Raw genomic sequence first — 15,378 nt, forward strand, 5'->3', positions numbered from 1 at the left:
AGAAACCTCCAATCAAGAAGATGACACGTCAAAAGATCTGTCTAACGTACCTTCCAGGGCAGTGATGAGCCCGGAACAGTTTCCTGATGGATTCCTACATGTCTTCATGCAGGCAACTCCACAAGGCTTATAGTGCCATTCACATTCACCAGGGTTATTATAATAGTCGCAGAAAATAGCTGCAAGAGACAAAATAAGTACTTCTTAACTGTTGTTACAAAACGTCAGGGTGTAACTTAATATGTCCAACAAAAATTCAAATATTTTTGGTTCAAGATACAACTCCCTACAAATGATGAATGTTGTAGCACAGAATTTTTTCTTGCGAGATTGTTACGTAACTTACGGCACAGCTTTGGAGATCTCCATTTAACACAGGCCCCGGCTTCGTTACAAGCTTTGGCATAGGAAGCCACAGCAGTGCAGAGACACTCACAGTCCCCACCAGTGTCACAAGCACAAGAGTCTTTCACGCAAGAGTCAAGGTATGGTAGAGGGTCAACCTTGGATACACAATAATGTACTTTTTAGTCGAGGAAAATAAAAATGTTGCAGGAGGTAGAGGCAACTGTTGGCATTGGTAGCACAACTTTGTAATCGCATGGTGCTTATAGAAATCTAACGTTCTTAAAAGTAGTTTTTCAGATATCTTGCTTTGGACCATTTTTTTGGGGATTAAACGGATGGATTGCAGACCAACCAACTAATCCACACACAAAGCAATAAGCAATTAGTGCCGTAGATGGAGAGAACCAATTGTGTTTACTTCACTGAACATACCATGGCAGTTAAAGTGACAATGTTTCTGTACGGGCATACATTTGTGCTGAATATGATACTATCACCATAGTTACCTTTGAATGACAGCTCTGGAAGGTGACACTGTTGATGATGCTGCACTGTTTCTCCGACCAGGCTGCCCGGTAGCCGTTAGAGGCACAGGGATCAGTGAGCAGTTTGGCATTTGGGCAGCTGGATGAAACCTTCCAACTGTTACCAAATTCAAGAACATCTGCCACTATCTCCTGAGAGCGCGTGGTGAATTCATTCTGACTGTTGCCGTCGTAGTTTCCACACAGACCACAGACTTGACCCTGAGAGCGAGGAACCCATTGAAAGAGTTTAAGGCACCTGTTTGTTGCTACTGAAATATCCTTCAGCCCTCAAGCTCCAGGAAACCATCAAAAAAAACAACCCACTATCATAGGTCCAGAGTTATAACGTTGTTATGGTCAATGTCATGTTTAAATGACCATACATACACATTTAAGTCAAGTTGGGAAATAATTATTTGTGATTTAACCAGTATGAGCAAAACCTATTACTTTATAGTTATTTCACTCAAATGTGCATCAATGTGTGAAATCAAATATTGACTTAATGGAAGTTTCTGTATGTGAAAAAAGATCTGTGAAGATTATTATGGTGTATTGTGACAATAAGCAAGAATGAATGAACTGTGCTAACCAACACGCTTTGTGCATAAGCCAACTGTCAAATCAAGACACGCGGACACGATTGATTACCTTGAACTGCGGGGAAATGTTAACGAAAAGACTGGTCTTCTGGTCCCACATGAGCACGAGACCCGGCTTGATCGTCACCACCAGGTAAATACCACTCTTTTTTATCTGAGCGGGGAGTACCTGGCCGCTGCCCTTGACCATTTGGAAGGTCTCATCTTTAAGTTGGTATTCATTATCCTGTGAGCATCAACAGCATATTACTGCACCAGTTAAGTGAGGTGGATACAAGTTATTAGTTACTCAGGAAATCACGTCTAGCTTTCTTTCTGTCGTTTTTTAACCGAAGAATTGCATGTCACTTTGTGAAAAGGATACTGGTTCCCAATTCAATTGAAAGCAACTGCATTATTCTCGTGGAAGGAAGGGATACAAATTGACTGCATGTAAAAAGGACGGCCACATTTCATTGACAGTGCCGTTAGATGGGAATGTTTGCACGGGCGTGGGCATTAGCACCATAGCATTACCACGGGAGGAAATTCTTTCATTATTGGTTTTAAAGTGAGCCTTATGCCTCCGACTATGGTGGACAATAAAGTTAAACGTTTAGTTAAGTTTGACTCTTTTTGCTTTTTAACCCACTCAATAAATCATTTTAATGCTGGTATTATAAGGCTTATCAATCATAAAAGAATGATTCCTAACCTTAACATATAATATAAGTCTGATATTCTGATCTAGTGTTTGGGGCAGAACATGTGCACAGTGTACTTGTGTTGTGTTTACCCCCAGGAAGATCTGGATGGTCTTGGAGCATGTGGCCCCTGTGGTCCCACATGGAACATTCTCAGTGATAATCCTGAAGCTTCCATTGCTCTGACCGGTGCCGCAGTAGTCCTGTATAAACCATGACAAAGGTTGCAATTACTGGACAGTAAGTTATATGGTTTTTTTTGTATCATATCAAACCCCATTACCAGTTACTGCTTTGCAATATTAATTCAAAATGTATTTACATTCAGTAAAGTCTCAAGTATTACAGTTTTATTCACTGTACATCCGTCCAGCTGTCCCTTTACCTGAAGGAGTGTGTATTCACAGTCTCCGCTGAAGTCGAACCTCTTATCGTCAAATGTGGTGTAGTGACCATCGCCGTAGATCCCACAAACTGCATCGCACACTTCTTCGGTACATATGAACTTCCTTCCTGTGCAGTAGCTGGGGAGACACACAACAGGCAGACACAAACTTTTCAAAACTGTAAAAAAAATCATTGCATTTTAGGAGGTTTTCATCAGTGTCATCAGCAAAACGATCTGTAATTATTATTATTATTATCAAATTCTTAGTTAAGGCAATTTAGTGCAAAAAAAAGTACTAATTTAGAATGTAAAATGTAAAATAAATGTAGTAGAATGCTTGAAGAAATAGGAGAAAATGAAGAAAACAGTAGTATTCTACTGACAGATTAGTAGACATTAAACATTAAAATACAGAGGTTTTTTTTGATATCTCCATCTTGGGAGTCAATAAATTATCTTCACCAATTTATTCAATACCTCTGGAAAAAAATGAACATGATTTCATCTCTATAGTCATCATTTTTGTGTAGTATCTTGACTCTGACGGTTTTCGTGGTTAACGTTTTAAAAGTGGTGTGGTTAACGTTGTAACCCTTGGTAAGCGTTGTGAAACAGGGGAAAAAGTAACAAGGATATACATTAACTATTAAAAATGATTATGTGAATTTAAGTTTGGCTTCAACCCCTCTTTCAGGTTGTAAAGAGCAGTACAAACCAGGTGTTGCAGCCCACAGTCAGTGTATCTCCAGATTGATATGTGTTTCCATTGTGCAGACATGGACAGCTGGTCTCTTTGATACAGCCTCCCGCTCCATCTGACACCAGGCCATCAGGGCACATGCAGCCAGATTTACAGCCTGTACTGATCTGTATCCAACCAAAGTGGAGGGTGAGAAGAGAGGGTGAGCCAAACACAACCTGTGCATGTACTTATATTTTTCATTTGACCTTTATTTTACCAAGAAGTCCCATGAGATCAAAATCTAACAGGTATTCAATTATAACCCAAGATCTTGGAGGAGTGTAGCTGTCAACTACTTGGTGAGATGGACGTAAATCTAGTATCACTTTATGAGTCAAATATGCCAATGCTGTTTGTCTGCAAGTGGTCAACGGCGTCCCACAAACTAAATCATCGAGAATGCGATCGGCGAGTAAGGGACTTTGGGTTTGTAAAGAAACGATGAAGATGTATTTCTAAAATAATAGCATACATACACAAGCTATGTCCAGATTGCTGCAGCTCTTCTGACACTCTGTCCCAGTCATCCCAGGTTGAACAGTGGAGCAGTTAATGTAGACCATGGGGGAAAGGCATGATGGTGACGCTGGATGGATTAAAAAAACCAAAAAAAAGCACAAAAGCATTCAAACCAAAACATTTTTCCAATTTTATAGAATTACAGGGATTTAAGTATGTCCATGTGTGGAAACCTACGTTGTAAAGGTGGCAGTCCTGAGCAGCTGAGAGCTCCATGTCGGCAGACACTGTGAGAACAGTTAACGAGTTAATGTCTTTGTCCATCAGTATCATTTTGTATCCTTTTTAAATAACATACTCTGTTGAAACAGACGTGTTCCTAGTTATATATATATTTGTACATTCAAATCATACATTATGTTGGAATTGGTATAATGATAAGAAAAAATAAAAATGTCCTGCTATTACAGATTTGGATACTCCCATTGCGAGCTTTGTATTCACAGAATATAAAACGTGGTTCAGAGATCTGTGTTCTTGTAATACGATGATCCTGTGACATTTCATTGTCTCCAATACTTTTGTTTTTAATGACCAAAGATCTGCAACATTAACAACGTCCTCAGCTCGCTGCACGTTTGGAGCGAATGAGCAAAATTTCAGCATGCTAACAGTCTAAACAAAATGGTGTTTCCATTTTATTCGAGTGTTTGAATGCAGCGTAACATGGAAGATATTCTCGATTTACGACTCTCTATGAAGTAAAGTGTTGGGTGTTTATTACATGACCCCATAATGGCCAGCTCCTGGCATCATTACGCTCTGTTTTTACCATGTGTAGCCGTCGTTGTGGAAAGTCTGTCCGGCCGGAACAACGTTGTCTTTATCGTAGCAGGGACAGCTTTCTTTGGGCACACAGTTCTCCTCCTCGTTCATGTAGGTTCCCTCGGCACAGCCACAGCCGTCCACTGTGGTGAAGGTGGTCTGGCAGGAGTAGTCGGGCTGGCTGAGGGAACGGCAGGTACGACTGCAGCTGGTCATGTTGTACTGGTACACCGTTTCTGCTCGACATGATGTACTGTATGTGCCTAGTTGGGGAGATAAGATTGGAGTTGTAGGATGAGAGTCTACCTGCCAGATAAATCTGATTTTATATCCATGTTAATTGTTGCAGATATGTCAGATGGTGCAAATGGTGCACAGCAATGATTTCTTGAAAAAAAAAAACAGATTCTCTTCGTTGCCGCAGTGATACTAAATTGTCCTTGGCGTTTTATTTACCGCAGATGGTCTTCCTCCAGCCGCTGAAGTGTATTCCTGCGGCTGAACAGGCATAGACGTACGAGGAGACCGCAGCACACATGCATTCCTCAGATTTCTCACAGTTACAGCTGTCATACTTGCAGTTCTGTGGGCATGGACACATCGTCAGGGGACAATACTTACATTTATTCGTCATTACAGCTTTGCGTGTGCAGACTTACATCGTAGTAAATCTTGGGGCTAATGACAGAGTGGCAGGGAGCAAACTCTCCCTTAGGATCCATTATATTGGAGCACCAGTGCTTGGCGTACGTTTCTAAGACACAGAAACATACAGAGAGGAAGCAGTTACATCATTGTGCGCTGAAAACAACATGGTTACCTCATGACATGACCAGCGTTACATCACGTGACGTGACGAGACACTGGAGGAGAGTCTAGCTGTACCTTTGTTGGTGTTTTGCTGACAGGGGTGTACAAAGGACGGAGTGATGTCGGGGCAGCTGGCTCTAGTTTTCCATGAGTTGGCAAACGCTGCTGCAGTGCCCTCCACCAGCCCACTGATCGCCCTGAAGTCATCGCTCATTACGTTGTTGAAGTTCCCGCACAAACCTGTCGGGGGGCGAGGCGACAAACATTTACACGAACGCAAAGGTTTAACGGGTTGAAGCGTGACTAAAGTAGAACCGAGTATAACGATAACGTCGAGCCGTACCAGAGAAGGTTCCTTTGAGTGAAGTGTCGGCTGTGATGAAGACCTGCATCACGGGGGACAGCTGGACCATCACTTGTATGCCCGTCTTGAAATGCAGAAGGATGTAGAAGGACGAAGGCCTGAAGGCACTCATCGTTGCTGCAGACAAAAAGTCAGTGCCCAATGAACTTTTAAATATTAAGCATACAATCTCTGCATGTTGGATTGTAGCCACCCTCATGTTAATCTTTTTAGTTTTATTCGGGTCTGTTTCATTTATGTGCATCTACTGCATCGATACAAATTTATCTTTTTATTCTGCACACGACTTATTGATAATGCATCTAATTATGACTAGGAAATAAGACTGATGACCTTTATTTGTTGAAAGCACTTCATGCTTTACATAACACGCTGTGTGTCTTCTGTAATGTCGTTTTGAAGTAACTCACGTTGAAACAGTGGAAGCTGAGAAAGAAGGTTGTTCACGTAGACCTGCCCGCTTGATTGAATTTTAATAACCTGACAGTTGGAAAGACGCATTTTAGATGATTTCAAACAGTATTTCCAAATAAACAGATTTGATCTTGTGTGTGTGTGTGTGTGTGTGTGTATGTGCATTTGCAGCTTACCAGAGTATTGTTCACACTCAGAGTTACAGATCTGAGGCAGGTCTTTCTGTCATCAAGTCCACACTTGACCAGGTCCACCAGCACAGTGTGTAAGCCATCCCCTTGCTGCAAAATACATTGGGACTTCAATAATGAGCTGATGACAAAGTGAAACAAATTATACATAATATACTCATGCTACCAACCAGAAACAAGATCTGTTTCAGGACCCACTCACATTTTGCTACTCATTAAATAGTTAATATTTCCGTCATAAAACGCGTATCATGGAGCATTACGATGTGTCTGTCAGCCCTTATGCAGCCGGTTTATCGCTCTCCCCATCCTTCTGATGGTTTGAGTCCAGTGTGTATGTGGTTGAACACCCGTCGTGGTGTGAACTACCTTAGTCAGGACGTAGGAGCAGTCTCCATGGAAGGTGTAGTCTTTTCCATCGAAGGTGTTGATGTGAGCCCCGCCCGCCACAGAGCACATTCCTGGACAGTTTTCCTCCTTACAATTCCATTGTCCACTCTCACACACACTGTCAGCACACACACAAACACACACACACACACACACACACACACACACACACACACACACACACACACACACACACACACACACACACACACACACACATCGATTTCAACTTTTTTGTGGTAGCAGAGTAATCAGTGGTTGAAGTTCTTTGGGCGAAAAAAGTAAAGCATGACACAAATCGATCAAAGTAACTCGATGACTGATATTGTAAAAAAAAAAAAAGAAGATGTTTCTGCATTGATTGTTACTATGCTTTGAATAAAACTTGTGGAAATCTACCAAGGGGAATTATTTTGCCTATCATTTGTGTTTAGAACACTGTATGCAGGAGAAAGGAAGTTCAAATGGATGTAATATAATGAACTAAGATGCTTTTATTGAATTTACGTTGAATCTGGATCAGTGTCGCCTCTTCATAATAGCATACTCAGTTGACAATCTGTTGCGTGATACAAAAATGTTTCATGCAAACTTTCTCACTAAATACAAAGAATACCTTTTTCAACGTTAATAACAAATGGGTAATGAGGAGATTAAACTCCACTAATACCCAGACCCATAAATAATGATTATTTTAACACAGCAGTTTAACTGCAATTTACTTTTAAATATTTATAAAATAGAAACAAAAAAAACAACAATTCTCTGAAGGCCAGAGACAAGGATTGAACATAAAATGAAATAAAATTGTAAATAAGCGACGATTTCAACAAACTCACTAAATGTGAGCAGATTGCTATCAACTACTTAAGGTGCACTTTAATGCGTAAGTGTAAATAGGGTTGCAGTCACATGTTTTCCCAAAGCGTTAGCACTTTTAGTTACCCTATAACTGTACAGACCTCATCTTACCAGGATCTACAGTTGTAAGAGTAGGACTGTCCTGACTTGTAGACTGTGTTGTTGTGCAGACATGGACACTGGTCCACTGCAACACAGCCACTGCTACTAATGTCATCCAAGACCGTTCCTGAGGAGGAGAGAGATAATAATCAGTACTGTCGTCTGACATGATTGCGGTTGCGTATGTTTGCATATAGCGCATGCACAGTGCTGCAGAAATGTGTGTGGCTACCGGCAGGGCAGTGGCAGCCTTCACTGTAGTGGCTGTGACATGTCTGGCTGGCCTGAGGGGTGGAGCAGCTGTCAACACATGAACTGCTATACTCCATGTACTCCATGTTGTATGGACATTCCATGTCTGTGGAGACAAACACCTTAATGTTGATGCACCAAAAACATTTGCAATCCACACGGCAACTAGCCATCTTTAGGTGTTAGCAGCCTTACAGCAAAATGTGTCATTCCTCCATTGACTGGGCTTGCCGCCTGCGTGGACACACTGTCTGGAGAACTCTGAGATGGTTTTGCAGAGGAAAGGGTCGGTGTTGTTTTCTTTGCTGCACATATCAGCCGTACAGGTTTCACTGAAGGATTTCACATCCAGAAGGTTCTGGCAGCTGCTGAAGGAATCACTGGAGAAGATCTGGTCACAGAATTGCTGAAAAAAAATTGGTAAATTCATTGGTAAATGGACTTTCTAGTCTTCTGACCACTGAAAGAGCTTCAATCAACATGGACTAGGGGAGCCACGGTTGCCCAAATCTGTTACAGAATCCAGGTAGAAGTCCGACCTAAACGGGGCGTGTAAACCAACACATGCTTGTGTTTTTTTAAATCTGTTTTGAAAAGAGAATTATTCAAAAATGAATTATTCAACAAAAGGAAATACTGCTCAAGGATGTCAATTCAATTCAATTATATACTAAATTCTAAACTTAGTTATTCTAAAGTTAAAATAGTTTTTTCTGTCTGTAAATATAATATTTCAGTTATTGTTGATTTTCTACTGTTTTTTATTGCTTATTTATAAATACTTTTTTTTCATTTTTTTTTTTTATCTTGTCTTTCTTCTACTATGTCTCTTGTTTTGCACTTTACTCTCTGCTGCTGTAAGCCTGCAAATGTCCCCGCTGCGGGACTAATAAAGGATTATCTTATCTTATCTTATCTTAATTGCCTTCCCTATGTTATTGAGATTTTTTCATGCAGCAAGTATGTTTGACTTGAACCCGCTGAGCTGTGTTGACATGGCAATTAAGTAGAGAATTGAATCCAATTGAAAATACTAAGCGGTATTTTGTGTAATAATCAATTTATGAATGATTCTCTTTTCCCGACAGAAGCATGTGTTGGTTTACAAACTTGTTTATCTACCAGACTTCCTGCACATTAGTAATATGGAGTTAAAATGATATCATGGGTTTAAATTTTCAGTCAAACACACTTGCTTTTCATCATTTAAAAAAAAAAAAAAAAAAAAAAAAGCTAAATATATAGTTTATATAGTAAAATCTAGATTTGTTGCTGTATTTGATTGTTGATTAGGTGTTGGTAAAGTTTGCATTGTGTGAAAATTGAAATGTTTAACCTGCACAAACTTTTAACAACCAGAATTCAAGTCTATTTATATAGTTTTTGGTCTTGGTGGTTCTTTTCAACCTTGGCAGAGATAAGAAAGTATGGGGGCCTCTCGTCCTTCACATACGTGACTTCATGAGATGTTTCATGCGTGTGTTTGGTTACCTGACTGCCACAGCTCAGCACGGGGCTGAGCACAAGCTCCTCACACGTCTCAGTTGGCCCATCGTTCTTGTGGGTGTCCGCATAGTCTGTAACAGACAGCTGAGCTCCTACAGTGGAGTCAATCACACAACCATGCTCATTGTGGTTATTCAGTAAAAACATATAATGCAGTTTGTTCCCCTTTTTTGGGAATATTCTACAATTTCAATTCAAAAAGGGAATATGTTGTTGTCAAATGTGTAGTATAAGTTGGTTCAGACAGTTTTTTTTTTTTCAGTTCAGCAAACATTTACACAGATGTCAGCGTTTACGCAATTCTTTTCGAAATAGTCATTAGCTCGATGAACCTTGTATGGGGTTTTTGTACCCTAAGAGCAAGATATTCTTGTCAGAAATAGTTCAGTTTAGGTGAATAGTTAGAAACAGGTTTGTATTACTGTTTGAACCTACAGTATATTTAATCCGCCTCTCTCAAATAATGCAGGTCTCGTGACTTTGTAAAAGTTGCAAAGTGGTTTCGTGTTCCTGAAGGAATTCTCGTAGGATCAAGCTGTTAGCATACTAATGAGGGCAATGGAAATTCACACATACGTTTACATATATTACTTACTAAATTGACATTCCGTTCAAATACATGTTTGCAGTTCCTCTCGCTTGCGGAAATTGATCGTATATTGGATTTTTTATTTTTTTTTATTATAATGAATAATGACTTTAAAGCATTTACAAGAAAGAAAACCACCATCTTACAGTTGGAACTGAAGGCCCATAACGAGGCATTCAGAAAAGGAATTAATAGCAATGCCTGTTTGCCTTGCTTTAATGAAATACATTACATTACACAACTGATCACTGGTGCCAACAATTGAATATTTAATGTTGAATAATAACTTGAATGGAGAGTTACTGTGTTTAATACGCCTGAATCTAGAAGATCAAAATTGGGTTGGTGAACTTCCAAGTGAGAGTGAAACAGATTAATTAACACTGACTCCAGGCTCAGTTGCAGCCGTTGCCAAAAGTGTCTTTTTGTCCCTAATGCATGCAATTTTGTGATTTACATATTAATATATATAAAAAAAAAGTTAATAAATGATGTCAATTTGCATTTCAATCCACTTTAATTGTTAAAATATCCAAAGGGACGAAGGACGTTTTTTTTGGGCCACTGCCATCAGATGCTGCATGGCTAACATTAAGGAATAAAGGGATCTTAAGGAGTACAAAAAGGTTCTCACCGTCTTTCATGAAATCATTGGGTGTGCCGTCAAAGTTCCCACAGAGTCCACATGTCTGGTTCTGGTATTTTTTATCTATTTCAATCTGTGAACGCACCCCAAACAAACAGTAGTTAGTATACCATTCATCCTACAAAGCAGGTTGTTGAGATGTCAACATGTCATTAATAAAATTTGACAGATGTCATTGTTGCGATGTCATCCATTTTGGAATTTGATTCGGTCATATTCATGTGCCTTGTGTCAGCTCTAACGTGTGTTTGATTAGGATAATTATTAGTTAATATTTGCTTTTCCAGCTTGTGCATGATCTGTTTACTTAAATAAGCTATGTTTACATTGTGCCTTTCAAGCTTTGCTTTGCTTGGGACGTATCCCACAAACTATCCCAGTGACTTACTGGGACATACCTTGAGAGAAATGTTAAGGTGAGGCTTCTCCCAATTACCTGAGCCATGGAGGTTACTTTGTTTTAGTGCAGTTCGTCTGCCAAGTCTGAACTCAAGCTGGTGCCAAGGAAGAAGAACTGCTTTTGGTGGATAGTAACATTGGCATTCATAAAATGTTTCAGCTTAAATTGTGATACGTAGAAACATTCTTTGACATAAATACCGTGGACTGCTGCTCAACGCCAACCTATTGCCTACCATGGTCAACTTATTCTAATGGTTGCTGTGGCTACTAGTTTCACTATGGCTCTTGGATATTTGCTTTTAATAGCTTTTGGACAACGATGGAGTTCTGCGGCAAATGTGGATTAGCGAAAGAAATGATGAGATAACATAAAAACAAGTGTCAATGAGCATACACCTTAACACAAACAGGACAGAGGTGAGTGCATATGAGAGGGTGTGCTACATACATTCAGGGAGTCATCCAGGTTCCACATAACTTTAATTCCCAGCTTAGTTTCTACAGTTATACCAGATGTGGTTCCCATGACAGTAATCCCCAATGTGACATTCGGCAGAGACACCCTGCAGCAAACACAGAGAGTTAGTGTGAATATAAGAAAGAAAGCAACAGCTGACACAGGATTCTAAGGGGGCAAAAGTGATAACTGTATGTAACGTGGAAGTCATAAAGGCTCATAAAGGCTCATGTGTAAGGAATTCAATTTTCTGCAATCATCTCAGCCCTCCTAGGGTAGCAATACGGGAGGTCAGAATGAAAAGATGTATACAATATGGATAACTTTTAACATATGTCTGCCCTCAAGGTGTTAATGATAACGGCTATCAATAATTAAAACAAATAGCAAACAGCAGAATGTGTGATTATGATCTTTAGTGACCCTTTTTTTAAACATACACCAGGACATTTAATTAAATGTTAATATCGACAATATTGACTAATTCAGATTTAAAATCTTCCAAGGAGGGAATATGCTTTACAGCCATCCACACAGCCTTTGTTTTCACTCCATTTTAACAAAGAGGTCAACTCAACTTTGCGAAGCTAATCTGCCACAGCTGCCAATTTGTCTTTTTTGTTTTTTGAATGCGGCCACTGGAAGGCACTGAAATTGTACGTTTTCAATCCTTTAAATGAGATTAAATATTTAGACATTGATGTGATTTAGAGATCTGGTCTTGATGTGAAGAAGCATATTGATAAGATGAGTTATACATTGAAATGCAACACTGAAAGCTTAGATTCTGTAAAGAGAGATACAACTGGAAACATTCTTTAAACTGACATACAAAAACACATTTTTATAGATTGGCTTTTATGTGATGTCGTCATTTTATTGGTTCATTTTCATTTGGTCTTGGTATTTTATCTTGTATTTGTTTACTATATTTTACCATTATCACTTGATTTTATTTATTTTATTATTTTTATTTATTTTTATTTATTTTATTTATTTTATTTGTTTATTTGATTGTCACTTGTTATTTCAAATCTTTACATTTGAGCTGATATCTAACTGGGCCGTACAACAGCTATTAATTATATAAAACTGGGTATTTATACTTTTTTTCTGAAAAAATAAACTGACATATTTATTATATTTAGTATTTGTGTTCATTTCTTTTAGATTTCTGTTAAGACCTGCTCACTCGTATAATATCAATTCAAGACTTTAAAAGAGTAACTGGTACTTTTTAATTGGGATTGGGCTAATTTTCCGAACAAGCAAAACTGTACGTCACCAGAATTATAAATCTAAACATAAGTAAAGATTAGTGAAGATATATTTGACGCGTCGGTCATCATGTCGTCAAAGGAACTTTACATTTCATCTGTTTCTGCTCGGGAAAACGTTTTCTAGAATCTTAAACACTGTGGAAAGCCTTTGAAGACAGATGGCAGCAATGAGGGGATAATTGGTTGTAAACAGGTGGAAGAATCTAAATCTAACTGTCCATGTATTAGCTTTTTTTCCAAATCTTTCAACGGTATCTCAAACTCCTCCGCAAATGGAATTGTGGATTGAGAAAGGATATAGCGATAACTATCTCCATTACTTAACAACCTCCGTCCTCTAAAGCAGACTGAGAAGTTTCGAGGTAAAGAACATCTTTCAACTCATCAATACTATAGTACCTAATGTACAAACATCTGAGTAGAGTCTCAGGGTGTAACATGTACCTCAGGCGTTACAGTGTCTCAGGGATGCATGATTGAACTGGAGTGAACTTACTTGTTTCCGTCCACGATCACTGAGCTGTCGGAGAGCTCCACCACTGTACCATCAAGCATCAAGGTGATTTCGCTGATGGTTGGGACATTGTTGACTGTCGTGCGCCTCATCTGGATGTTGAAATCACTGTAGCTGCCCTTACACTGGTAGGCCATGAGATAGTTACAACTGGAGGCCAGCTGGAAGAAATTTCCATCAAAGGTCTTCCAGTGATATTGGCCCCAAGTCGCGCACACTCGGCCGATGTGATTTGCATCAGCTACAACAAAATATTAACATATTAAAAAAAATATGTCTTTATTTACTGACATGAAGAGTTGAGTCGAAATTATTTTTCGGTATTTACCTGAACTCAGGCTTAGTGTCTGTAGAGAAGGAATTATGGTAACTGTAGTAAAGAGAAAAAAAAATTAGAAATGTTTCCTGACACCCTTTGGTTAGAACTGAAGACTTTATCATATAGGTTATATATAGGTTTGTTGGCACTTTATACTGTGACTGTATATGTGATTTTTGTCTAGGATGGTTGTAATTAAAAAATATCTTGGGCTGTGTCAGAAGAGGCAACTAGTATTGTAAACAATAATTTGGTCTATTTACCATCTAAAGTAAAATTCTAAACATAGAAATATTATAAACAGTAATTTAATGTAATGAAAATAGAGTCGTGGAGACTGATATGTCAAATTAATGCTATTCAGACCGCATGAGTCAGTGCATCGATTGGGCCACCCAAGTCAAAAAAGTCGGCAATTTAATCATATGCACTTTTGTATATATAAAACTTATAATAGCATATTACTATATTTTAGTATATTATTATATTATAATAAGTTATCGAAACAAGATGTAAAATATCTCAATTCAAATAAATCAAGCCTGTTTTCTTTCCTTCAGCTTCAACACCAATCTGAACTTCAGCTAAAACCATCCGATAATACTTCATCCAATAAGCGTGAAGCTGTAAGCGTTCCTCAGGTCATCACTCACCAGTCTGAGTGAGCGAGTCAACCAGCAGTGTCAGGTAGATGAGCCATAATGTGCATCGGAGTCCTGTGGTCCCCATGCTTGGTCCTGAGAACTGACCCGTGATGAGACTGCTCACCTGGAGGACAAATCCCTTTATAACCAGTAAAGGTGGGGATAAGCGAAAGAGAGAGAGGGGGAGAGAGAGAGAGAGAGAGAGAGTGTGTGTGAAAGGCAGTTCCAGCTCTAGACATCGTCAGTGTGGTTGTCATTTACATATAAAATAAATACCTGACAGTGCACACACATGGTAGCGTTTTACTAATATTTTTCTTTGCTCAGCAAATATCACGTCATTACTTCCATCACTGCCCTGCGTAGCTCGTTCACCCAATATGATAAATGGTAAGTGCTGGTATAGCGCCTTTCCAGCGTTCCGACCAATCAAATTTGGGGTGAAGCGTCTTGCCCAAGGACACAATGGGGGGGTCGAAGCGCGGATCTTCTGATCGAAGAACAACCCGCTCTACCTCTAACCCAAAGCCGCCCTAAAAGAGCCACATCCCAACATGGCATCAATTTTCTTGAGAAATGGAGCCTTTCTGGAGTCGCATAGCAGTTTGTTTTTAACTTTAAATAACATGAAAGGAGTGTTGGGTAATACAGGTAATGGGGCTGCACGGTGGTGTGGTGGCTAGCACTGTCGCCTCACAGTGAGAGGGGGGGCCCGGGTTCAATTCCAGCTGGACTGCCCTTCTGCGTGGAATTTGCATGTTCACATGGTTTCCTAAACCTTTTCCCGAGCTTAGTATTTTCAACAAAATAGCACTTCAAGACATGAACCCTGACTGTATGAGATTTGTCTCAGTATTGTAAAAAAAAAAAAAGATGCTTTGTTACAATAAATATGGCCACGGTTACACTTGTCTTTTCAATGTGTCCGGAGAGGAACTCCTGTGTGGGGGTGATGTGGAGGAGACCTACGTCTGATAAATTGTCTGGATTGTGCCCATAGATGGGCAGCAGTGGTTAACCCCAAATGACTCCCAGAAGGCTGTGCCATCAGTGTATGAATGTG

General features: G+C 39.4%; 1 protein-coding gene across 1 annotated transcript in view; it reads right to left on the reverse strand.

The window, feature by feature from the left end:
* Window positions 1–14,400, reverse strand: part of LOC129098960 (mucin-5AC-like) — a 35,387-nt gene extending 20,987 nt beyond the window's left edge. The window contains exons 1-25 of the mRNA XM_054608105.1: window positions 14,325–14,400; window positions 13,335–13,593; window positions 11,550–11,664; window positions 10,688–10,772; window positions 9,450–9,556; window positions 8,154–8,349; window positions 7,939–8,064; window positions 7,716–7,833; window positions 6,720–6,861; window positions 6,339–6,443; window positions 6,159–6,228; window positions 5,728–5,865; window positions 5,460–5,624; window positions 5,234–5,328; window positions 5,031–5,157; window positions 4,582–4,837; window positions 3,987–4,036; window positions 3,767–3,876; window positions 3,264–3,415; window positions 2,546–2,684; window positions 2,253–2,363; window positions 1,527–1,703; window positions 855–1,094; window positions 347–503; window positions 51–179 (exon numbers count right to left, since the gene is read on the reverse strand). Coding sequence (XP_054464080.1) covers window positions 51–179; window positions 347–503; window positions 855–1,094; window positions 1,527–1,703; window positions 2,253–2,363; window positions 2,546–2,684; window positions 3,264–3,415; window positions 3,767–3,876; window positions 3,987–4,036; window positions 4,582–4,837; window positions 5,031–5,157; window positions 5,234–5,328; window positions 5,460–5,624; window positions 5,728–5,865; window positions 6,159–6,228; window positions 6,339–6,443; window positions 6,720–6,861; window positions 7,716–7,833; window positions 7,939–8,064; window positions 8,154–8,349; window positions 9,450–9,556; window positions 10,688–10,772; window positions 11,550–11,664; window positions 13,335–13,593; window positions 14,325–14,400 — 3,445 coding nt within the window. The remainder of the gene's footprint in view (window positions 1–50; window positions 180–346; window positions 504–854; window positions 1,095–1,526; window positions 1,704–2,252; window positions 2,364–2,545; window positions 2,685–3,263; window positions 3,416–3,766; window positions 3,877–3,986; window positions 4,037–4,581; window positions 4,838–5,030; window positions 5,158–5,233; window positions 5,329–5,459; window positions 5,625–5,727; window positions 5,866–6,158; window positions 6,229–6,338; window positions 6,444–6,719; window positions 6,862–7,715; window positions 7,834–7,938; window positions 8,065–8,153; window positions 8,350–9,449; window positions 9,557–10,687; window positions 10,773–11,549; window positions 11,665–13,334; window positions 13,594–14,324) is intronic.
* Window positions 14,401–15,378: the final 978 nt, after the last annotated feature.

The sequence above is a fragment of the Anoplopoma fimbria genome, chromosome 2 (assembly GCF_027596085.1).
Source record: "Anoplopoma fimbria isolate UVic2021 breed Golden Eagle Sablefish chromosome 2, Afim_UVic_2022, whole genome shotgun sequence".
Classification (NCBI taxonomy): Eukaryota; Metazoa; Chordata; class Actinopteri; order Perciformes; family Anoplopomatidae; genus Anoplopoma; species Anoplopoma fimbria.